The sequence below is a fragment of the Ctenopharyngodon idella genome, chromosome 8, assembly GCF_019924925.1.
Source record: "Ctenopharyngodon idella isolate HZGC_01 chromosome 8, HZGC01, whole genome shotgun sequence".
NCBI lineage: Eukaryota > Metazoa > Chordata > Actinopteri > Cypriniformes > Xenocyprididae > Ctenopharyngodon > Ctenopharyngodon idella.
In genome coordinates, this window is record NC_067227.1 from 621,131 (window position 1) to 647,267 (window position 26,137).

General features: G+C 36.3%; 1 protein-coding gene across 2 annotated transcripts; it reads right to left on the minus strand.

Annotated features, from left to right (window-relative positions):
- nr5a1a (nuclear receptor subfamily 5, group A, member 1a) lies at positions 1-25,017 on the minus strand. Of its 2 annotated transcripts, none has more exons than XM_051904098.1 (8): positions 24,809-25,017; positions 23,320-23,463; positions 21,711-21,852; positions 18,867-19,351; positions 13,234-13,392; positions 8,980-9,099; positions 8,524-8,668; positions 1-3,232 (listed from the first exon to the last, which is right to left on the minus strand). In XM_051904098.1, the coding sequence occupies exons 2-8, from the start codon at positions 23,419-23,421 to the stop codon at positions 2,976-2,978; spliced, it is 1,410 nt and encodes a 469-aa protein (XP_051760058.1). In that variant the 5' UTR covers positions 23,422-23,463; positions 24,809-25,017; the 3' UTR covers positions 1-2,975. The 2 variants fall into 2 exon arrangements, with proteins under 2 accessions (XP_051760058.1, XP_051760057.1); XM_051904097.1 differs by lacking the exon at positions 24,809-25,017 and adding an exon at positions 23,668-23,826.
- Between the last annotated feature and the right edge of the window lie 1,120 nt (positions 25,018-26,137).

A 26,137-nucleotide genomic window follows, 5' to 3' on the forward strand; every position in this document is an offset into this window, starting at 1 on the left:
TATTTTTATTGGATTTTATTGCGACCAAATTTTTCAGTTAAATGGAAAGACAAATAAATGTGTAATCTATGTAAAAATGTGCTTTAAATACTTTCATTGATACTGTTAATTACATTTTCTCAATAAATACCTTCTTTCGTTTAATTTGACTCTTGTTGACCAGCCGCTTTTGGAATGTTTTTTTAAAATAGCTACTGAATTGACAAACAAGAAAAGTACAAAACTCATCCTCCATTTAAAAGCACAGGAGCAATAAGGTAAATAACATAAATACATAAATATCGCTCTTAGATTATAGAGCACAACAGTCAGTTCCAGAAGAAAAAAGTCCATTCATTTTCTCCATAGGGAAAGTGATTTTTAACAATAACCTTAAAGACAGACCTACTGTGATCTACGAGATTGTTAATTGTAATTAATGGTATAATTTGCTTTGGTTAAAGCCATCAGCCTGCTTTATTTCAACTTTTTTTTAAAAATAATTTGTGGTGAAAACTACATTACCCATGATGCTGTACAGAAAATTCCACCTATCAGAGTCGAAACCAGCAGAACGGATCAGAAGTTATTTAGCTCCGCCCACTCCCATGAAGCACTGCGAATGATGTAATCCAGTCAGTCTTCCTACGCTCTAAAAAATACTTAAAAATTTGTATATATAGTGTGAATGCAGGTAAAGTGGGCCGTTTAAGTTTGATTGTACTGTGCTCAATGGGTTTACACATACAAAGCATAACAATGGTATTTAAAGGTGCAGTGTGTAAATTTTAGCGGCATCTAGCGGTGAGGTTGCGAATTGCTCAGTCTACTGCTCACCCCTCTCTTTCGAAGCACATAGAGAAGCTACGGTGTCCGACACAGGACAAAGATGTTGTCATCTGAGACAGCAGAGAGTAGACAGTCAAGCAATGAGGTTTCTTCTTACTTCTAACAAAGAACAGTCTCTGCTTCTAATAAACTAGATGACGACTACTACTACTACTACTACTACTTCTTCTTCGTGTGTATTCAATGTAGAGATGATGCAAGCTGCCTCTAAAAACACCAACGAAGAACAACAAAAACAACATAGTGATGAAACGTGCTCTGTAGAGCAGATTGTCCATTTAGGGCTACTGTAGAAACATGCTGGCACAAAATGGCGCCTTAACATGTTCGGGGACCCGTGAAGAAGAACAACAAGATAGAAATGGCTCATTCTAAGGTAATAAAAACATAACGCTTCATTATGTAAGGTCTTTATAGACCACTCAAAACATAGTTATGCATATTATATTGCATTTCTGTCAATAGATCCTCCTAAAATTTACACACTGCACCTTTAATTGAAGCGACACTATTTCTTTAAATGATAAAATAGTTTTGGCTGATGCAATATGACACTGGTGGGCGTGGCCACACCTCAAAGGAGGACTATCTCATGGAGAAACGTAGAAAGCCCTTTGACATAAGATTTCATTTCTAACTTATAAGGTTGCTCACTAAGGGGCTGTTTACACGACATGGTTTTCAAATAAAAACGGAAAACTTTGTATGCGTTGTACAGCATTTTGGGGGCGAATTTGTGAAACAGTGACATCATGCGTATTACGTGTTCAGTCTATAGGTGCGTAGTTTTTTTTTTTTTTTTTTACAAAGTGACATCGCCATCATCTGGCTTGGCAGCAGAATACAGTGAATTTTCATGTGAACAGGGATCGCTTTGACAAAGTTGTCGTCTGTACGCGAAAAAAGCAAAAGAAAACCTTTTCAGTTTTTAGTACATAGTTTTCGTGTAAATGTAGCCTAAATGTAAACGAATATTATTGTGACAGTTTGTTTGTTACTATAGTTAACAGGGAATAAAATGCAAAAAAAAAAAAAAAAAAAATTAAAAAAATGTGTTTGTTTTACATTTTAAATGTTCCTCTTATTACGGATTTTGTTAGCCGATTTGTTGTTGCATGTGTTATAGACACATTTTAATATGTTGTAGAGTTCATTTTCATTCATATTCTGATATTTAAATTTAATATCAACTCAACATGTTCTCAGTTGTTTTGAATTTTATATGTGAATTGAGTGAACATTTTTTTTGTTGTTTTTTTAAATATAAATTTGTTGAATATAATTGAATTGTTTTTAAAAGTATGTGTTAATAAACAATGTCTTTTTAAAATTTCTAATTAGGATGCAGAATAGAGAATGCAGAAATGCATTTCCTGATAAATCAGGGATGGCCCATTTTACCTGAAAAGAAACTTGTCTGGAGTGCATGATCTTAAAATGTTTATTGGTATATACCTTGCAAATAACACATTATGAACTGTATTGAAATGGAAATATTATAGCTGGACCTTAAAAGTATTAAAGAAAAGAAAAGATCAGAAAGTATGTTTAACAAAAAGAGGCCCACTTTGTCTGCTTTCACCCTATGCATATTTTGCAATAAACTTAAAATATATTGTTTTATATATATAATTAACATTTTCAAATAAGTTCTATATTTCTTCATCAGTTTTAATTTGATTATGGTGTTCGCAGTGCTTCATGGGATTGTAGTTTTTCCCTCACTAAAGCTGTTAAGCCTTTTTGTCTGATTTTCAAGTCCTTTTTTGCTTCACATCAATGTTTGCTTGCTTCATGGCTTATAATGCTTAAACAAAGACCTTTTTAAAAAAAAAAAAAAAAAAAGTAAAAATCCCTATGGCAGAAATGAATGGAAAAAATGCTTCCAAAACCAGCTGTTGCACTCTGTAGAGATTAAACTCTGCAATTATTACCTTTATAGCCGAGACACTAAGAGCACTAAGAAGGAAACACTATGCAAATATAAAAACACCTCCGTATCCATCAGTGATTGTCATGCTTAAAAAGGAATACAGATGAAATAAAATCTGTACATTCATCACGTAAGGTATGAAATAATTGCCTTTGGAAAACTGTTCACCATCCATCTTGCACATATGGCTTAAACTCTGGTTCGAATGTCAGGTTCACACCGCGGTCGACCTCTTGGCGTGAAGCATTTCTATGAGCAGGTTGTTGCACGGCACCTCTCCGCACAGGTGCTTGTAGCACAGATAGTCCTCGGCCTGCGCGCTGAGCGAACGCACCTCAGGCAGCCGCAGTATGAGCTGACCGAAGCGGTCCAGACATTGAGGGTACGAGTAGAGCGTGTACTCCATCAGAGCGCCGTTCACCTGCTCCTGGATGCTCTCCACAAACTGCTGGTTCTCCAGGAGCTTCACATCTGAGGACCAGACAAATCATTATAGACTTCATAGAGTGTGTGTGTGTGTTTAGATGTTTCTTTTGTTTGAAATGTTGATTTCAAGTGTCAGTTTTTGCATTATTATTACAGTCAAACCTATAAAACTTTTTGTTACCCCAAACCCGATTCCAAAAAAGTTGGGACACTGTACAAATTGTGAATAAAAAAGGAATGCAATAATTTACAAATCTCATAAACTTATATTTTATTCACAATAGAATATAGATAACATATCAAATGTTGAAAGTGAGACATTTTGAAATGTCATGCCAAATATTGGCTCATTTTGGATTTCATGAGAGCTACACATTCCAAAAAAGTTGGGACAGGTAGCAATAAGAGGCCAGAAAAGTTAAATGTACATATAAGGAACAGCTGGAGGACCAATTTGCAACTTATCAGGTCAATTGGCAACATGATTGGGTATAAAAAGAGCCTCTCAGAATGGCAGTGTCTCTCAGAAGTCAAGATGGGCAGAGGATCACCAATTCCCCCAATGCTGCGGCGAAAAATAGTGGAGCAATATCAGAAAGGAGTTTCTCAGAGAAAAATTGCAAAGAGTTTAAAGTTATCATCATCTACAGTGCATAATATCATCCAAAGATTCAGAGAATCTGGAACAATCTCTGTGCGTAAGGGTCAAGGCCGGAAAACCATACTGGATGCCCGTGATCTTCGGGCCCTTAGACGGCACTGCATCACATACAGGAATGCTACTGTAATGGAAATCACAACATGGGCTCAGGAATACTTCCAGAAAACATTGTCGGTGAACACAATCCACCGTGCCATTCGCCGTTGCCGGCTAAAACTCTATAGGTCAAAAAAGAAGCCATATCTAAACATGACCCAGAAGCGCAGGTGTTTTCTCTGGGCCAAGGCTCAGTTAAAATGGACTGTGGCAAAGTGGAAAACTGTTCTGTGGTCAGATGAATCAAAATTTGAAGTTCTTTTTGGAAAACTGGTACACCATATCATCCGGACTAAAGAGGACAAGGACAACCCAAGTTGTTATCAGCACTCAGTTCAGAAGCCAGCATCTCTGATGGTATGGGGTTGCATGAGTGCGTGTGGCATGGGCAGCTTACACATCTGGAAAGGCACCATCAATGCTGAAAGGTATATCCAAGTTCTAGAACAACATATGCTCCCATCCAGACGTCATCTCTTTCAGGGAAGACCTTGCATTTTCCAACATGACAATGCCAGACCACATACTGCATCAATTACAACATCATGGCTGCGTAGAAGAAGGATCCGGGTACTGAAATGGCCAGCCTGCAGTCCAGATCTTTCACCCATAGAAAACATTTGGCGCATAAAGAGGAAGATGCGACAAAGAAGACCTAAGACGGTTGAGCAACTAGAAGCCTGTATTAGACAAGAATGGGACAACATTCCTATTCCTAAACTTGAGCAACTTGTCTCCTCAGTCCCCAGACGTTTGCAGACTGTTATAAAAAGAAGAGGGGATGCCACACAGTGGTAAACATGGCCTTGTCCCAACTTTTTTGAGATGTGTCGATGCCATGAAATTTAAAATCAACTTATTTTTCCCTTAAAATGATACATTTTCTCAGTTTAAACATTTGATATGTCATCTATGTTGTATTCTGAATAAAATATTGAAATTTGAAACTTCCACATCATTGCATTCCTTTTTTATTCACAATTTGTACAGTGTCCCAACTTTTTTGGAATCGGGTTTGTAAAAGCTTGATCAGTCAAATGAAAATAATAATAATAAATACTGATTCAGTGCGGTCAGGGAAGAGGAAGAATCCAGCTACGTCATCCATGGTTACTCATTAAGCCCTGGGTATACTTCGTTTTTTTTACACTTATGCTAGTGTATGCGCACAGTCGAACGCACTGCCTTGCAAAGTAAACTTCACTTGACTTGTACATGTGCACAGGCATTTGACGCATGTGCAGTTTTGAGCAATCTCTCACCACGAGTTACAACCCATGTAAACATCTTTGTATTCTTTCATGCTAGAGTTGTACAAATGAGGGTACTTTCTAACCTCTTCACACAATCTCTCGTCTATGTAGGCCTCCATCGTTGCTGTAGCTTGCGTGCTCCGGTCTGTTCTGTTTATGCAGTTTTCTCTTTGACTACCTTGAATCTTTTGTTTCAAATCAGTGGTTCGGATCGCGTGTCAAACTGCTGAAATCACGTGACTTTGGCGCTCCGAACCACTGATTCGAAACAAAAGCTTCGAATCTTCATGTTCATGTTTTGAAATCGCCCATCACTACATATTGTTGAATAAAGTTATTTTGTTTTTTTGGTGCACAAAAAGTAGTAGTCACATGAACTGTTTTAAATACGTCTTTAGTAGCTTTCTGAAGTTCGGTGACATTGCTGAGCCATCGGATTTCATCAAAAATATCTTAATTTGTGTTCTGAAGATGAACGAAGGTCTTACGGGTGTGGAACGACATGAGGGGGAGTAATTAATGACAGAATGTTCATTTTTGGGTGAACTAACTCTAACCTAAGTGCTGATAGAATTGAATGAATCGATTCAGCATTTCGACGCCATCTGTAAAGATGTGTTCAATTCGACAAAGCGGTTTAATAAAGGATGTATTGATCTTGTGAATTAGCATATTTTACTATACCAACATGTTTTAATTGGCCGTTAAAGTTTTATATGGGACAATACACACTGATCCTTTAACAATGCATTGGAGCAGATGCATTTTGGAGGTGCAAGTTAGAGAAGAAAGCTTTATATGCAGTTATATTTTGCCTCTATAATACACAGTGTGTGAGTGTGTGTGGTCCTCTAAACCCTAGATAATGGGGACAATACCAGAAATCTTTGACCTTGTGGGAACATTTTTGGTCCCCATGAGGGAAAACAGCTTATAAATCATACGAAGTGATTTTTTTTTTTTTTTTTTTTTTTTTGAAAATGTGAAAATGCAGAAAGTTTTCTATGATAGGACGGTTTAGGGTCAGAGGAGAGAATATACAGTTTGTACAGAATAAAATCATTATGTCAATGGAAAGAACACAAAAAACATGAAAATCCACCGTATGTGCGTGCGTGTGTGTGCATGTGCGTGTGTGTGTGTGTGTTAGGGTGACAATAGTCTGACCCATTAATGGAGCACTTTAAAGCATTAGCAGAGCTCATCAGAAGAGCCATTCACACAGTAATTAAAATGTTGAATAATCTTTTCAGTACATCTGAAGGACACAAATTACTCAATAAAGCTGCTTTCATTTGGGCAAAGAATGAAAAAAATCAATGTGACGGAGTGAGAGGAGATGACAAATTCTTTCTCTTTCAAATGCAGTTTTCTCCTTTCAGATATGTTTGTTTATTGTGCCTAATGAAATTGTAATTGGACATTTCTAGGAAAGCGTTTGTTGCTGGGTACAAGAGCAGACTGTCTTTAGATGGTGTTGTATTTATTAATTTTAATAAGTGCTTGCAATATTTATTGAACTGTGCTGTTTTTATGATATGCAGTAAGTATTGCAATTAGTGCTTCCCATATATCAAAGTATGCTAAAAAAATGTGCTCAAATGATAAAGGGGAGACCAGGTCAGATTAAACAAATGTGTGGTTCAGAGCAGTTTGTCACATATTGCAATTTTATACAACTGATTTACATTTTTGCTGTTTCATGAATTTTTGTTTTGTAATTGTCCGACTGTTTACATTTTGTCTACTCAACTGTTTAATGACAGGCTCATTGTGACAACTTACCCCATCTAGCCTGTATATTGGGGCATGTTGTCACAAAAAAAGTCTTTGTATGTTTAATGTTTTTTCCTGAACAGTAATTATTAAAATGTGCAATAGCTTATTTATATTGTTTAACATTAATATTTAAGGCAGTGGTTCCCATCCTTTTTTTTTTTTTTTTTTTTTTTGTCTACAATGCTCCCTATTGTCCACAACAATATTTGAAAGCATATGACTTCCAATTTTTAATGATTTACTGGATATGGAGAATAAGAATTCTTAAAAATATTTTTACCTGTAATTTCTACCTGATAAAATATTTTGGAGTTTGCCTTAACTAAATAAAAAAAAGTGTATTTATAAAATGTATAAAAATGCCCATGAAGATTTAATTAACAAAAAAAAAAAAAAAAAAAAAAAATCTTTTTATTTTTAATCTGTTTATTTTAATGCTTGTTTTATATATTTTATATATTGTTTTAATATTTTTTTTTTTTCCACCCACATTTTGACATTTTATTCTCCCAAAACTTATTTGAAACCTTAAAAGTAGATGTTTTACTTACCTTTAATGTGCTTTCTATGTATATAAAATCACTTTTAGCATTAAAAACAAACATTAAAATAAACCGATTCATATATATACTGTGTGTGTATATATATATATATATATATATATATATATATATATATTGTTATGGACCCCTGGATGAGAACCTCTGCTTTAAGGTTATAACTATATAAAAAATATCATAAAAAAAATAAACCTAGAGTAAAACATGTGACAACATGCCTATAAAGTCTTAAAATGTTCAACCACACCAGTTTATGGCTTTATATTACCACAACTCTTTGTATTATGGATTCATTTTCTTTGATTACACTCAATTAGACTGTCATTAGCTGGTTCCATCCACCTATTTTTAAGCAAATTTTGGGATATCGCATAAAAAAAAATGAACACTGGGTGGAAGCGTCAAGATGCGCATAAATTTAAAAAGTGTGCATAAAAAAGTGCTAAATTGAGGCAGATAATTTTTTAATCCAGTAAGCAGACGTGCATAAACTACGATGGAAACACATTTACAGAATAAATCCCTCGATGCACAACAAAAAACTCAGAGAATGTGATTGGATAACTGGACTAACCAGTAGACCAATCGCATCACAGCATCTCAAAAGTTGGTTAAGTTTCATCAAGCCTGTCATCAGAATGATTTGGTTTAATTCCCTCCAGAAGCTTCTCACATGATTGTGTTCATCCGAACACAACAGAACATGACAGCGTTTATAGCATTTCGTCTGCGCGGTCTAAGACAAAAGTCATTTATGATGTATGAAAAAACTTTCCAGATAGCAGCAACTTCCATTTTTATTACAGATATTTTGCACCAATTTCCCAGGAAGTGACGATGGTTCTCTTGAATTTATCTCGTTTATTCACAAATGTTTTGTGTGATATTCAAATTATATTGGGAACTGTGTCTCACTATGCACTAAAAAGTATGTAGTTTTCCATCAGCAGCAGAGTGGCATGTGAGCAGGGTCAGAGTCAGACTCACTGGGGTTGAAGAGGATGAGGAACTTCAGACAGGCCATCTCTCTTCTGTCCACCTGCAGCAGCTGCAGTCTCCTGGCCAGCTCCTGTCCTCTCTGCACCATACTGGACAGAGGCGGCCCCGCGTCAGACACCGCGGACAGATCCACCTACAGCACAACACCTTCATTACAATGCAGATCTTCCACGAAGGGCAATGAGGAGTTTCTATACAACATCACTCTTGCTTCAGTGAGGTTTGGAGCATTAAAAGGCCATCAAATGTCTTGAATCATATGCACACAGATTATTTAACTAAGAGTCATCCTCCCTCCATCATGAATATATTAGTCATGTGACAAATGCAAAAGCATATGCAAGATCAGCATTTACTGTTTGAGATTTACTGGATATGGAAATGTTCTGCTTTTCCATAATGATATGAAATTGTTATTATTAATGATCGCTTGGAAAAACATACCTCCTGTCCTGTAATGAGTAGCAGACTGCTGTCTCTCCCATGATGCACCTGTCTGCAGATATGATCGAGAAGCAGCAGCTCGCTCCAGCAGTTATGCAGCAGTCGCATCTGATCTCCCACCTAAATCATGGGAAATGAAGAGTTGTTATGTGCTCACATTATTAGTCCTCTATGATACTGATTTAAAGCTTAATACTGTAACTGAAGTGTCAGGTGTGGGTCATTATGAGGACTTTGAAGAGAAGAATAAACATAACACAACTTAATCCTCCAGTTGGTGATGGGCGATTTCGAAACACTGCTTCATGAAGCTTCGAAGCTTTAGTTTCGAATCAGTGGTTCGGAGCGCGTATCAAACTGCCAAAGTCACGTGATTTCAGTAAACGAGGCTTCTTTACCTCATAACTGTCTCAAAATAATGCACAATAATACAAAATGCACATGGCAAACAAACACAATAAAAGCCATGTACTCACACAAACCCACAGGACAGAAAAGCACAGGGAAGTATTTCATCAGGAACCACGGGTATTCATTTTGTTTTGCCTGTATATGTTTTTTTGACTCTCAAAGTAACGGTAGCCATTGACTTGCATTATATGAATCACCAAGGAGCACAGTTTCAGCTAAAAATCGTATTAATTTCCACTGAAGAAAATAGTCACCTACATCTTGGATGTCTGAGGGTGAGTAAATGAACACCAAATTTTCAATTTTGGGTGAACTATTCCTTTAAAGGATTAGTTGACTTCAGAATTAAAATTTCCTGATCATTTCCTCACCCCCATGTCATCCAAGATGTTCATGTCTTTCTTTCTTCAGTGGAAAAGAAATGAAGGTTTTTGAGGAAAACATTCCAGGATTTTTCTCCATATAATGGACTTCACTGGGGTTCAACGGGTTGAAGGTCCAAATGTCAGTTTCAGTGCAGCTTCAAAGAGCTCTACACGATCCCAGACGAGGAATAAGAGTCTTATCTAGAGAAACCATCAGTCATTTTCTAAAAAAAAAAAATTAAAAATACTTCCGCCTACGTCACACATGATTACGTAATGCGTGGAGCATTGCAGAGCAGTGCAAGACGAGCATTTGTGGTTAAAAAGTATATATATTTTTCTTTTTTTTTTTCAGAAAATGGCTGATGGTTTCTCTAGATAAGACCCTTATTCCTCATCTGGGATCATGTAGAGCTCTTTGAAGCTGCACTGAAACTGACATTTGGACCTTCAACCCGTTGAACCCCAGTGAAGTCCACTATATGGAGAAAAATCCTGGAATGTTTTCCTCAAAAACCTTAAAGGGTTAGTTCACCCAAAAATGAAATTTCTGTCATTAATTACTCACCCTCATGTCGTTCCACACCTGTAAGACCTTCATTCATCTTCAGAACACAAATTAAGATATTTTTGACGAAATCCGAGAGGTATATGACTCGTCCATAGACAGCAATATAATCAACACTATCAAGGTCCAGAAAGGTACTAAAGACGTCGTTAAAACAGTCATGTGACTGCAGTGGTTCAACCTTAATGTTATGAAGAGACGAGAATACTTTTTGTGCGCAAAAACAAAACAATTCTCTGTGTCATTCTCATACGTTGTTTATGTCCGGCTCTTCCAGGTTCTACATCAGAACGACTCATTATTGGCCGGCTCCTGCGTCAGCATCACACGCATGTGTTGTGCTGATCACGTGATCAGCTTTGGCCAATACTGAGCCAGCGTTTGGACGTAAACACGGAAGCCTTCACTGTGTTACTACGTCACCTGCGTAAGAATAATGACAGGGAAGAGAAGAGATTGTTGAATAAAGTTGTTTTTGTTTTGTTTTTTAACGCACAAAAAGTATTCTCGTCTCTTCATAACATTAAGGTTGAACCACTGCAGTCACATGACTGTTTGAACGATGTCTTTAGTACCTTTCTGGACCTTGAAAGTGTTGATTATATTGCTGTCTATGGACGAGTCATATACCTCTCGGATTTCATCAAAAATATCTTAATTTGTGTTTTTCACAAGAAAGAAAGACATAAACATCTCGGATGACATGAAGGGTGAGTAAATTATCAGGAAATTTTAATTCTGAAGTGAACTAATCCTTTAAATTTCCTGTGCTTTTTATAACACAAGATTTTGGACAAATGACAGTAAACTTTATAGCCTGTAAGTTGATTAAAGTGTAATGTGTAGCATTTACTGCCTCAGATGCGTCCGTTCTAATGATGGACAAAACATGTCTGACATTCACTGGTCAAAAGCCTTTATTTGAGTAGAATGTTAATAATACGACACATGCAAGTGTCTGACCACATATAAAGCCACAATATCAACTTTGACAACACAGTGTTTATTTTAGAAATACAGTGTGTTTTTTTTTTTTTTTTTTTTGTCATTGTTGTTTTTTTTTTTTCAGTTTTGAACATGAGGTTTCCACCCAACAGTGACAAGATATAGTTTAATATGTATGTAAGCTACTGGGGTCGGGGATGGGGGTTATTGGAGGGCCCCAAAAATGTATTTTGCCAAGTAGCAATATGAGGTAAATACAGCCCTGACTGGACCCAATGTTGTTATGGAGCCCATTGACTTTAATTGTATTGACAAAAACAGTTGAGATATTTTTCATTTACTCATATTATCTTTCACTTTCCTTGTATGTGCAGAAAAAATGCATTTTTCAAAATATATTTCTTTGCGTTCTACAGCAGAAAGAAAGTCATACAGGTTTGGAATGACATGAAGGTTCATAAACAGAGACGAGTGATTCGTTTTTGGTCAAATAAATGTGAGATCTCAAAGCTTGCCTTTTGTCTAAATGAGTGTATCACAGAGTGTACCACATAGCTGTTCATGAACAGGAACAGATCTTTCATATAAGATCTAAAAAAAATATATATATAAATTAATCACTACATATTGCAAAGCCTTGATGACAGTTCTCTCTCAATAACAGGCCAAAACAATAATAAATGTGTGACGTCCGGTTGGTTTAACTCAAAGCGCATTCACCTCTGACTCTAACATCCAAAGCAGTACAACCCTCGCATACAGATGAGTGGCTAAACAGACAGAGATCATAAAACGAGGGAACGAGAGTCCTTGTGCGTTATATTTACGAGTGGCAGATGAGATGACCTCTCACACCTCCTCACCTCTCGTCCTTCACCGGTCTCTCCATCTCCGTGTCCACGTCTTCCTCCCCCATACCCTGTGCTCATATACAGTACTCTGGTTTTGAAGGCCACGTTGTGTCAGTGTTCTGACATGCAGTGGGCGGCAGTAAAGAAGCGTAGCACCACATTTATCAACCTCAGCACAGACACAATTACTCAAACCATATATCCACATCTAATCCACAGCCTCGAGCCCTGCCGACTTGACCTTACTCATGTTTGTGTCACACTTTAGATTGTCGTGCACAAACCTAATAGCATGTACACAAAAAACATGCGCTAAATGGAGTTTAATAAAACCCCTTTTCAATCCGAATGCACATTTTCCACACGGCACGGTACCTTTCAGCGGTCGTGAACAATGCGGCGGAGAGGGAGCGCTGGGATTCCTGAGTTATCTGCTGCGCGGAATGTAATTAAGCGCTTCTGAAAGCATTTTCAAACTGACACATTTCACACTCGCAATCCTGACGCTAGTTGCCATGATTACAGAATGGAATGCACTGTGCGAAAAATATGCGACGGTTATGCAGGTGTGACAAAGTTTGAAATTCTATAAGATTTGCTTGAATTCATTCTTATCAACCGAATATTCGCTCTGATATCTGTTGGGGCTGATCATAAAGGCATTTATAAGAGGTCAGAGCTCTTTGGGAATGAAGTTTGAGAGGGCAGTGTCAACACTGTATCTGTTTCGGAATCACAGCAGCAACAAATCTTCTGTGATTTGCAACACTCCCTGATGTGAATAGCAACTGAGTGTCCAGATCTGATATATTTAGCTAAAATTCCATTAACAGCCCGTCAAAGCGTTTGGAGACCGAGCAAGAATTCCAACTTTGACGCTTCTACACAGATATCAGCGATACTACCACTAAAATCCAAACATTCAAATGTAATCTTCGTTTTAAAGCTGCTTGACAACAATATCTGAACGCCTCGGCGTCCCTAAACGTTATCTTTCATTAAGATACATGATTTGGCGACAAAATAGCAGACTTTCTCCAAAATAGTTTGGCTTTTATTAGACAAAACACTTATTTGGATGATCAGAGATGCACGTCTTATCTCAGAGCTGTACCTTTAGTTCCTTGAAGAAGACACAGCTTCTTGCCCACTCCACAATTGAGAACAATGTCTGATCCGCCATGACACACAGCAGGCTGAAGGGCCGCGGTTTATCCAGTTTACCCCTGCCGCTCTGCTCCTGGTGAAGGTACGCACAGATCTTCCCTCTCACCTGCAAACATAAAGCCAAACACAGGGCAACTGTGACAAATCCAAAAGTGCGAACATACGAATGGTGTGTGATATTAAATACCTTTGCTCTGTTTTTAACTTAAAGGATTAGTTCACTTTCAATTGAAAATTACCCCCAGCTTAACTCACCCTCAAGCCATCCTAGGTGTATATGACTTTCTTCTTTCTGATGAACACAATCAGAGTTATATTAATAAATATCCTGACGCATCCGAGCTTTATAATGGCAGTGAGCGGGATCAACGAGTATGAGCTGAAGAAAGTGTCTCCATCCACATCAATCCATCATAAACATACTCCACACGGCTCCGGGGGCTTAATAAAGGCCTTCTGAAGCGAAGCGATGGGTTTGTGTAAAAAAAAATAACAAGTTATGAAGTGAAATATCTAGCTTCCGCCAGACCGCCTTTTTTCCCAAAAGTTGAATACAGAAGGCGGTCTGGTAGAAGCTAGATATTTCACTTCATAACTTGTTAAATATGGATATTTTTTTTACATAAACGCATCGCTTCGCTTCAGAAGGCCTTTATTAACCCCCTGGAGCCGCGAGGAGTACGATTATGATGGATGGATGTGGATGGAGACACTTTCTTCAGCTCATACTCGTTGATCCCGCTCACTGCCATTATAAAGCTCGTTTGCGTCAGGATATTTATTAATATTTCTCTGATTGTGTTCATCAAAATAAGAAAGTCATATACACCTAGGATGGCTTGAGGGTGAGTAAAGCTTGGGCTAATTTTCATTTCAAAGTGAACTAATCCTTTAAATACTGCAAAATAATTGAAAAATAGTATAAAATGTTTTTTTTTTTTTCAGAAATGTTTTAATAAAATGTATTATTTTATATAGAAAGAAATGGTGTTTAATTTAGAGGTGAATATTACCATGAAATATATATAAAATATTAAAGAAAAAATAGTAGCACTACTTTACAATATGGTCCTATTAGTTAAAGGGTTAGTTCACCCAAAAATGAAAATAATGTCATTTATTACTCACCCTCATGTTGTTCTACACCCGTAAGACCGTATGACATTATTTTCATTTTTGGGTGAACTAACCCTTTAACATCAGATAATGCATTAACTATTTGATCAATACATTTGTTACAGTATTTATTAGGGATGCGCTGATAAAAGCATTATTTTCACTACGATTGTTTAAAAACAGCCAATGACCGGGGCCGATTATATCCTGTCAATCAAAAGGAGGCATAAAAACATGTCAGACTGCAACTCATACTGTGCGTGAAGAAAACGTCTCTTGTGTTGAATTTAAGGCTGTCGAAGTTAACGCGACAATAATGCATTAAAGTTCCCCTGAAATAAAAATTTAAGTTTTTTAGATTTTAGTATGAATATGTTAGCTTTAAAGTTATGAATAAGCTGGTGTGTTCCAAAACAATGACAAAACTCGCATTTAGTCTGAAAACCACACCCACCGGGGGGGAAACAATCCAACCCTCTCCATTGACTGTGTATTGTGTGAAGCTGCCTCCTTGTCATTTCTGACTTATAACAAATCAGAACAATGTCTAAAAGCTGCTATGTGACAGGATCAGGGCTTGACATTAACACCCGCCAAATGCGGGTAGATTTCAGCTGTGGCGGGTAAGACAGCCACTCCCACTAGCCACTTTGGCGGGTTGAATATAATTTCAGCCTACAGCCTAATCAAAGGTAGCCAAGCTCCTCTTAGCACAAAATTACAATTCAATCACAATTCGTTATCGATTAACTTGCAGTTAGTGAAGGCGGGATCAGTGGAACCACGCTGAATGACACACAACAGAAGCGCTCTCTCTCTCTCTCTCTCTCTCTCTTGTGCGCGTGATCAGTTCTCCTTGCGTCTGAATAGTCACATAAACGCACACAGATGTCAAAATGTCCATCGTGTGGAGTAGGCTATCGTGTGAATACAGTCGGTTATGGCTTAAGTGTACGTAAACAGGTGGGTAAAAACTGGATATGTGTCAGTATATTACATACATGCATTCAGCAGCCCAATTAAATACCTGTCTGTCATTAATGTTAATCAAACAACAAAAGATGTTAAATAAATGTATAGATGTTAAATAAACCTATGTATCTGAAAAAAATGTATTTTTTAAATTTAGTATTTGTAATTTGCTTCTTTGTTCTTTTTATGTAGCCTAACAAAAGTAACATAAAATTTCTCATATTATGCTTATATTGCCCACCCCTTGCCCACCTGTACATACCCGCTGATATACCATGTAGGCCTAGTCTTGATTTTGGTGGTCAATCTGCATTTGAAAGTTTGAAAGGGTTTTAAATCGAGCTAATCATGTAAAATGACTCAAAATCAAGTAATTTTAGCATGTCAAAGTCAACTTTAATCATATAAAATGTAATTTCCCAACAGCAAAATTGTGGCCAGTGAAAATGCTGAGTGGATAGTAACTTTGGAAAACCACTAGCCACAGTGGCTGGTAAGCAAAAAAGTTAATGTCAAGCCCTGGACAGGATGTACAGCAAATAAACTAAAAAACCCAGAACTAAGTTTGTATAAGCTGTCGACCCAAAAAAAAAAAAAAGAGCATTTAAGGACACAAAAGTGGATACAGGCAATTGAGACAGAGTGTGACGTGTCATATACTCTGAGAACGACGCCCACTGGAGGGTAACGTAATCGGCTACAAGAAATATAATATATAAAACTGACATTTGGAAATTTTACTCACCAGTGACAAAATGTTCACTGCACACGTAGACTTACTGAGTGTCAGGATCCCACAATTTACCCATTCTTCCTGCTGATGCTCCCGTCTTATTGCCTGTATCCACTTTTGTCTCCTTAAAGGCTGGCTTTTACGGTTCGGTAGCTTATAAAAAGGTAGTTCTGGGTTTTTTAGCTTGTTTGCTGTACACCCTGTCACACAGCAGCTTTTAGCTATTGTTCTGTTCTATGTTAGAAGCAAGAAATGACAAGGAGGCAACTTCACGCAATACAAAGTCAATGGAGGGGGTTGGATTGTTTTCCCAAAATTGGGTTTTACGAGCTCAATGGCTCTGGCCGAGCTGTGATCTAGGCGAAACGCTATTGGCTATTTTGAAAAAAGGGGAGGAGCTTCTAGATATATCCCGCTCTGTCTACCTGTTTCAATGGAAATTACGTCAACACAGTGAATAAAGCTGTGCGTCCCAAGACACTTCAGTGGCCGTTTAACATTAAAAAAATATAGCTACATTAAAGCAGGCTCCATTTGACCCTTTGAATCACCCGTGGTTCAAGCCAGGGTTTGTGCGGTTTTTCCTACACCAAACATTATTTGTAGCACGCCTCCCATCGAATAACTGCAAAGAGCTTTGTGCTTTGTTACTTCTGATAAGAAAAAACGTCTCCGCTTTCAAATTCTGTCCATTTTATCAGGAAATTCTAACAATAAATGTCGTTTTGACGCTCTTAAATGTGACGTGACAGATCGCTGTAGCGCCTCAAGCGATCATTTCCTCCACTTGAATACAAGTTTTAGGAAGAAATGAACATCAAAAAGGAATGTTGAATTATACAGACAACTTATCAAAATGTATCATGTTTCATGTAATCGCTCAATCAGTGTTTCAACTGCAGAAAGACGTCAATAAAACAGCTTGTGAACAATGTGTCACTAAACATTGCATTTACCTCGGTAAAGTTATCCAATGTTCACCGTTCTTAGTTAGCAATAAATAAAAAAAACCCCACTAGAGAGGAGCTTATTTACAGTTAAATGTTTAAATAACTCTGTCACAAGACAAACATTTCAGTTTTTATTTGAGTGTAATTATTATATCTGAAAATAAGTAGTTGAATATAATAGTTTGGGCTCTGTTGTTAATTTTAACCTGTAATATTTTAGCAATGTACCAAACGAGAGGCTTCCCTGTATAGTTATTAGTTGGGAGAGATTTGTTTCCTTAAGAAAGTATCGGCAGATATCATTCTGAATAATCGGCTGGAGTATCGGCGGAGAAATGTATTATCGGTGCATCTCTTTATTAATCTTTGTTAACATTTGTTAATAACAATACAATTGTTCATTGTTAGTTCATGTTAGCTCAGGTAATAGTAACAAATACAACTTTTGATTTTAATAGTGTATTAGTTAGTAGTATTTAATAGTGTTGCCAATATGTATATATATGTATATATATATATATATATATCTTTACAATGCAAAAAATATATATATTTTCTTAGGTGGACTTAAATTCTAAATTCTTCTCTGACAACAACAACAACAACAAAAAAAGGTTAACCAACAAATGTCATTTATGGGTTAAATGGACCCGCATTAGGTGTCTTTAACTACTATGTACTAACATTTAAATTAATCATTTGATACAATGCATTTATTGTGTACATACATGTTTTTACACTGTACTATTTACTTAATTTAAAAGTGCCCTTGTTAGTGTAACTATACAATTAAGTTACTGAGTAATATTAATTAACAGCATGTACTTACTATATAATTAGGTTTAGGGTTGTATGTTACTGCATAATTTACTGTTTGTACACTCTAAAAAATGCTGGGTTAAAACAACTCAAGTTAGGTTGAAAATGGACAAACCCAGCGATTGGGTTAAATGTTGCTCAACCTGCTGGGTAATTTTATTTAACTCAACTATTGTTTAAACATTATTATATGTCTGGCTTAAAATGAACCCAAAATATGTTGGAAATTAAAAATCAGACATAATTACTAGAGGCAACAATAATAATCAAAAGGTGAACATTTATTAGCAAGGAATTTAATAAATGTTTATTGTTTAATTATTATTCATTAAACTTATTAATAAACGTTCATTTATTAAACATATTTATAAATGTTAATTTCCAACATATTTTGGGTTCATTTTAAGCAAGAAATACAGAAATTTTTAAACAATAGTTGAGTTAAATAAAACTACCCAGCAGGTTGGGCAAACATTTAACCCAATCGCTGGGTTTGTCCATTTTCAACCCAACTTGGGTTGTTTAGTACACTCTAAAAAATGTTGGGTTGTTTCAACCCATGTTTGGGTCAAATATGGACAAACCCAACCATTGATTTCGTTTTTTTAATTAAATTTTTAAACCCTACGGTTGGCTTTGTCCATATTTGACCCAAACATGGGTTGAAACAACCCAACATTTTTTAGAGTGCAAGTGCAAAATAAAGTGTTACCCCTTAAAAAACACCCGCCTGTAATTAATCTATAATTACACTGTGTGTTAACCCAGCCTTAAACCTACACATACCACAAACCTGTCCTAACCTTACCCGTATCCACCTCAGTAGTGTTTAGCAACACAACATCAACACAATAAGCACATTGTACCTAATAATTAGTTTTTGTTGATGTAAGTACTGATAGTTAAAGACTCCTAATATACAGTGGTACCGGTTAAATCAAGTAGACTTTACCCACTTTTTTATTGTGCATTGGTTGATTTGATTCCTACCTGCTCCTCATCCGGATCGCAGCTGACCAGCTCCAGCACCAGCGGGGGCATCCCGGGGTTCATGGGGCTGGAGTGTGGGGACGCGGGCATGCAGCCGTCAGGGTACGGGTAGCCTAGAGAGGAGTCTGGTGAACTGGAGTACGCATCTGGGTATTCTGCCTTGATCGATCTGCTCGGTAAAGAGGGAGCGGTGTACTGGTACTGAGCCGGGAAGGAGCCGTAGCTCTGCAGCGCTACACCCAGGGCCGGAGGGCAGAACGGAGGGCAGTCGTACTCGGGAGAGGAGAGAGAAGGGGGGTGGAGGCCCGACAGAGATCCGGGAAGAGGGTACTCCGTCTGGCTGGTGGACAGGAGGGTTGTGTTGGACTCTATCTTAAAGCCGCTGGCTCTGATTAAAGCTCTCTTCTGCTGTTTCAGGGCACGGTCGCGCTTGTACATGGGGCCGAACTTGTTCCTTCCCCCTCTCATTCGATCTGCACGGACCGCTGGGAAAAGAGAGAGAGAGCGACAGGATGCATTCAGAAGTCACACTTTATATTAGGTGTCTTCAACTACTATACACTTACATCAAAAGAATTATAATTGTTAGATACAGTGTGCTTGATGTTGTACTGTAAAACACTTGTGCTGCTATTGAGGTGGATACACACTGTAAAAAATGCTGGGTTAAAAATAACCCAATTTGGGTTGAAAATGGACAAACCCAGTGATTAGGGTTGTTTTAACCTAGTGGTTGGGTTAAATGTTTGCCCACCGTGATGGGTAGTTTTATTTAACTCAACTATTGATTAAAAATGACTATATGTCTGGCTTAAAATGAATAGGTTGGAAATTAAAAATCAGACACATAATTATTAGAGGCAACAATAATAATCGAAAGATGAACATTTATTAAAAAGCAATTTAATAAATGTTTATTGTTTAATTATTATTCATTGAACTTATTAATAAATGTTAATTTATTAAACATTCCAATCTAAATTTTAAGTGAGCAGTATAGTTATTTTTAAACAATAATAAAGTTAAATAAAATAACCCAGCAGGCTGAGTAACCCAACTGCTGGGTTTGTCCATATTTAACCCAACATGGGTTGTTTTTAACCCAGCATTGTTTTAGTTGTGTTTACATTTTAAATATGAGTACAGTGTAAAAACATGTACAGTAGTGGGCAAAAGTGATGTCTGAAGGAGATATTTGTTGTTAATGACCTTAATCATTAAAAGTTCCATTAAACCATCCAAAACATGAGGAAAATTAGCTACAGGTTACATTTAACTATGCAAAACAAATGCATAGAAAAGCAAAAAGCTCACAGAAAAAAGCATTCATTGACTAAAACATAATCAGCTATTAATATTTCATTGGTTCTCTCTTGTTTTTGCATGTGTTCATAATTTCTTTGTATGACAGCCTGGCCAAAAATGATGTCAGCACAATTTGGCATGTTTTGGTAACACTGTATTTTACAGTGTCCTTGTTTCATATTACATGTAGTTACTGTAGTAATAACTATAAGTGATGCATAATTACATGCAACTAACTCTAAACCCTAACCCTATAGTAAGTGTATGTAGTTAATTAGTATTACTCAATACTTAAATATATAATTACACTGTAACACGGACACCTTAAAATAAAGTCTAACCCAAATTTAGTCATATTTGAATAAAGGGTGAAGATGTCAGTTTTAGGCTGAACGTCACCTTTGACCACTACTGTACGTCACAATGACCAAATGATTCATTTAAATGTCAGTAGACTCAGTACATAGTAGTTGGGACCAAATATTATTTACATTTTGCAGATGTACTCTTCATCGGATACAATGTAAGATGGATATTTTAGGAGAACCATGATTAAAAAGCCAAATAAAGCAAGGAATGCTTGGCACGGTTTTGCTTTAGTAAGTCAGGGCGAAAGCAAGTGGATATTTCTCTTCATATGGACATTTTCCGCTCTGGTTTTTGTGAACTCTCCAACTGGAGTCTCCGTGAATCCGCGAGTCTTATCAGCGCGTGAGGAATGTGTCACAGGCGCGCGCGGAAACAGGTGCTTCTCTGCACTCGGCCTGGGAATCGCGCGCACCACAGCAAAATAAGAGACCGACCAGGATAGTTTCCACCAAAAAAAACCTTTCAAATAATGAATTTAAATGGATGTGTAAGACAACACACTGTAAAAATTATTAAACTTAAAGTTGCCTTAAAATTTTGAGTTCATTTAAACTAAAAACTTGAGTTGATACAAAGAAAGAGATTAGTTTATTCAACAGAAACTCTAAATATTATGTCATTTGAACAACGTTTGTGAACCTAAGCTGATTTGACTAAAGATTTGTGAAAAGTTATAATAGCAAATCATGAAAATATTTTTTTACAGTGTACAAACACTTAAAACACATTTTAAAGTTTATTAACTACTATAGATCTACATGTTGCACAAGTCTCAAGACACATTAATGATTACATTTAAGTTGATTGAGGCCAATTTAGATGTGTTAAAACCATATAATGAGTGAATGTCATTGAATATGATACAAACAATTCTAATTCATGATCATGAAATATTATATTAAATGTTTTCCTGTTTTTTCCAGATACATTTTACTGATTTTTTTAATGAGTGAGGAGTGATGCTCACACTCAAGTCCTTCATAAACATATATAATACATGATATAATATCATATAATAAGCATTATATTCGGCCACGTTCCAACACTCAACAGACAGCAATAGAATTAGGACATTCAGGGCGACTTCTTGACATCTTATAAATCTGATGAGGCTCCGTTACAGCAAAAGCCAAGTGTTTTTCAGTTTGTCTGATGAGAAGCTGTGCTTACCCTCGAGTCTCATGCCGACGCTGAGGCACTTCTGGAAGCGGCAGAAGGGACATCTCTTCCTCTGGGTTTTGTCGATGCCACAGTCCTGGTTCTGTGTGCACGTGTATCTCTTGTTATTCTGAACTGTCCTCTTGAAAAATCCCTGTCATGATAATAAGGATTATATTCTGTCAGGTTGTGTCAGCTGTTAAAAACATACAGTTGCATATATCTTGTAATCTGTTGTAAATGAACAGGCCATCTTAGAAATTAGTTTCGGCCTTCTTACAAGAACATTGATCTAGATGTGAATAGATCTCTCTACACTCTTAAAATGGAACCTTTTCACTGCACAAAAAGTTCTTTATAGTGGAAAAAGGTTTAGAATGTTCATCACACTTAGAAGGTTATTTTAGAACTTCACTGAAAGGTTCTTTGTGGAACTAAATGGTTCTACTATGAACTTTATTTTCAAGAGTGTAGCAGCCGAAAGGTTATTGAAAAGTATGTATTTGCAGGCATGATACAACCAAAAAAATATTATTAGGCTACTTACAAATTACTAAATAAATTGCATTAATAAAATGAACAAAGACTGTTACATAGTAATGCTTTTCATAACATTAGCTACATTAAAATAATTAGCCTACACTCTACAAAATGTTGGGTTAAAAACGACCCAAGTTGGGTTGAAAATGGACAAACCCAGCAGGTTGGTTAAATGTTTGCCCAACGTGTTGGGTAGTTTTATTGGTAACACTTTACAATAAAGTTCATTAGTTAACATTTGGTAACTAGTTAACATGAACTAATAATGAACTGCACTTCTACAGCATTTATTAATCTTTGTTAATGTTAATTTCAGCATTTACTAATACATTATTAAAATCTTGTTAACATTAGTTAATGCACTGTGAACTAACATGAACAAACAATGAACAGCTGTATTTTCATTAACTAATGTTAACAAAGATTAGTAAATACAGTAACAAATGTATTGCTAGTTCATGTTAGTTCATACATTAACTAATGTTTAACTAATGAACCTTATTGTAAAGTGTTACCGTTTTATTTAACTCAACTATTGTTTAAAATTTACTGTATGTCTGGATTAAAATAAACCCAAAATAGGTTGGAAATTAAAAATCAGACACATAATTACTAGAGGCAACAATAATAAACAAAAGGTGAACATTTATTAATAAGCAATTTAATAAATGTTTATTGTTTAATTGTCATTCATTCAACTTATTAATAAATGTTCATTTATTAAACATAACCTATTAATAAATGTTCATTTATTAAACATAACCTATTAATAAATGTTCATTTCCAACATTTGGGTTCATTTTAAGCCAGTCATACGTAATTTTTAAACAATAGTTGAGTTAAATAAAACTACCCAGCAGGTTGAGCAAACATTTAACCCAACCGCTGGGTCAAAACAACCCAATCATTGGGTTAAAACATCGCATTCACTGGGTTTGTCCATTTTTAACCTAACTTGGGTTGTTTTTAACCCAGCATTTTTAGAGTGTATTTTTTTCAGTGTACATAAACACGTTATGTATGTTTTAGCATTTTAACCCGGAATATTTACGCGTTCATAAAAAGAGAACTATAATCGTACCTTACAACTTTCGCAGGTAAGAAGGCCGTAATGATAGCCGGACACTTTATCTCCGCACACCGGACACAGTTCCTCCAGCTCTTCATCTGCCGTGAAGTCCATCCTCCTGTCAATCAACTCAATCGCCTGATTCTGTCAGAGACGCTGGGATTGATTGAGAGGTGGGAAATAAACCGTGTTAACATTCTTAAAATTATTATGGATAATGAATGGAGAAATAAAGTAGGTCTTCTCTTTTAACGGCTGGTTACTTGTGCACGTGCATTCTGACAGCAGTATCGATCTAAACATCACATCAATTCCACAAAACATCTTCATCACATAAAGCACATATGCGCTGTGAAATACCTTCGCGAATCTCCGAACAGTGATCAAATAAAGCGACGGTCGACCGTGTAAAAGTGTCCAATCAAAAGGACGTTCATGGGAGAAAAATAATAATGCTGGAGCTCCCAAAGCTTCTCTTTTATTTCTGTGCACGCAGAGGAAAGATGGATTTTATCATATTGACTCTTGTCATGTCGCCTGACCACACACACACACACACACACACACACACACACACACACACACACACACACACACCTACTCCCACGCCCACCACACACACACACACACACACACACACACACACACACACACACACATTCACCACGAGATGAACAAGATCGTCAGTTCACTAATAGTTTGTACGAAAAAGGACTGATTATAATAATAATTATTAATATTTGATTGTACTACTACTGTTATTATTAATTATAATTTATTGATAAACAAACAAACAAATAGTTGAACTCTAATAATTTTATATGTAAATTAAATCTACAGACTAGAAAGCCAAATTGTTGAATTTATACATATAGTGGAATTTATCGTTAGGCTATTTTCTTATTTTCTCTCTCTCTCTCTTTAAAACTTTTTTTAATCGAATTAGTTTTCTGAATGTTTTGTGAACTAATGATACAGAAAACGTCCTTGTTTTGCGGTAAAGCAATGCAATGTATTTAAATAAAGGAATATTAAAATGATGCAAAAAGCTAAGCTTTAATGGAAAGAAATTCTTATAAGAAATATTTCACATTTCCCTTTAATAACCTTTCCAGTGAATGTGTCAGTTTATATTTATTTATCCACAGCTGAACTATATCTGTGCTTAAAAGAAACCGTTTCTAGAGACATTTGATATCCATACATGTCTTTAAATGAAAATGCATATCGAATAAAACTCATTACTGCCTGAATATCTGTGCACTGATTCAGCGGCAGAATAACCTTTTAAACGCATTTTAATGATGCAAGATCATTCATGACTGCTGTTTGAAACAACTGTATATTATAGACGAGACGCTTAGATGATCAGTATTAATCCACCTGTATTATCACAGTTTGTGCTTCACAGCGTAAGAACTGAAACTTTAAATGCGTGACGACGAGAAATGAGTCCAAATGAAGCGCATTTTCTTCAGAATGATTGTTTTTCAAACCTTACCATGAACCTGCGCGTGCAGCATGCGTGAGCGGCTTCAGACGAGCGTCGTTCCCGTTCGGCTCCAGTGATGTAACGCGGTCCGTTCAGTCCTTCAGAAACTTCAGGAGGAATCTAACAGGTCTCAGGTCTTCCTCGGAGTCTGAACGTCTTCCTCTGAGTGTTGGCGAGGTCTTCATTGGATAGCGCGCTCATGTGACAGCTCTCGTGAAGATGATGCGCGCCAGTCGTTACAGCCGCAGCATTTTATTATCAGTCCAGAGGGGGGAAAAAACAAAAAAGTTTGCCAATTTACACCATTGATCATTGGTACATTAACAAATGATATAATGCAAAAACAAATTGTTGTTCAAATTTTGTTCTGCTATAGTCGTTTTTATTGTATTTTCTCTGGTCTGAATTGTTTTAAAATTATTATTATCGAATTATATAGGCTAATTATTATCTGATATAATTATGCTTGGCCAAACCAAAACATTTTGTATGACATGACAGCCAAGGTTGTCCTTTTTAAGAGACACCAAGACTTAAAACAAAGTTATCCTGCTCTCTCAGAAATACACAAAAACAAATGTAGCGGTAAAGTCTGGATTTGATGAAGTTATGAAGAAAAAAAAAAGGCTATTTTTTTCAGTCCGGGTATATTAACAAAAACACATAGCCCACAGTGTGATTCAGACAGGTTTATAGGCTACATTTTTTATGATGAAGAAAAACAACCCAAGTTGGGTTGAAAATGGACAAACTCAGCGATTGGGTTGTTTTGACCCAGCGGTTGGGTTAAATGTTTGCTCAACCTGCTGGGTTTATTTAACTCAACTATTGTTTAAAAATTACTGTATTTCTTGCTTAAACTGAACCCAAAATATGTTGGAAATTAACATGTATTAATATGTTTAATAAATTAACATTTATGAATAAGTTTAACGAATAATAATTAAAAAATAAACTTAATGCATAATAAATGTTCACCTTTTGATTATTATTGTTGCCTCTAGTAATTATGTGTCTGATTTTTAATTTCCAACATATTTTGGGTTCATTTTAAGCCAGACATATAGTCATTTTTAAACAATAGTTGAGTTAAATAAAACTACACAGCATGTTGGACAAACATTTAACCCAACTGCTGGGTTAAAACAACCCAATCGCTGGGTTTGTCCATTTTCAATCCAAATTGGGTTGTTTTTAACCCAGCATTTTTTAGAGTGCACAGTTTGTTCAGGTGAAATGGAGGAAAAAAACTCAGAACGTCATTGAAAACAATTATTGTATTACACCACTTTATGTTTGCATAAATGTGTTTCAGAAATGCATGAAAGCAACATGAAT

Bases quoted from the DNA above. Each gene is read 5' to 3' on its own strand.
- nr5a1a (XM_051904098.1), bottom strand. From the start codon at position 23,421: ATGGACTTCACGGCAGATGAAGAGCTGGAGGAACTGTGTCCGGTGTGC. The intron at 21,853-23,319 runs GTACGATTATAG...TTATCATGACAG, and splicing joins TTACCTGCGAAAGTTGTAAG to GGATTTTTCAAGAGGACAGT. The intron at 3,233-8,523 runs GTGAGTCTGACT...TCTGGTCCTCAG, and splicing joins CCTCATCCTCTTCAACCCCA to ATGTGAAGCTCCTGGAGAAC.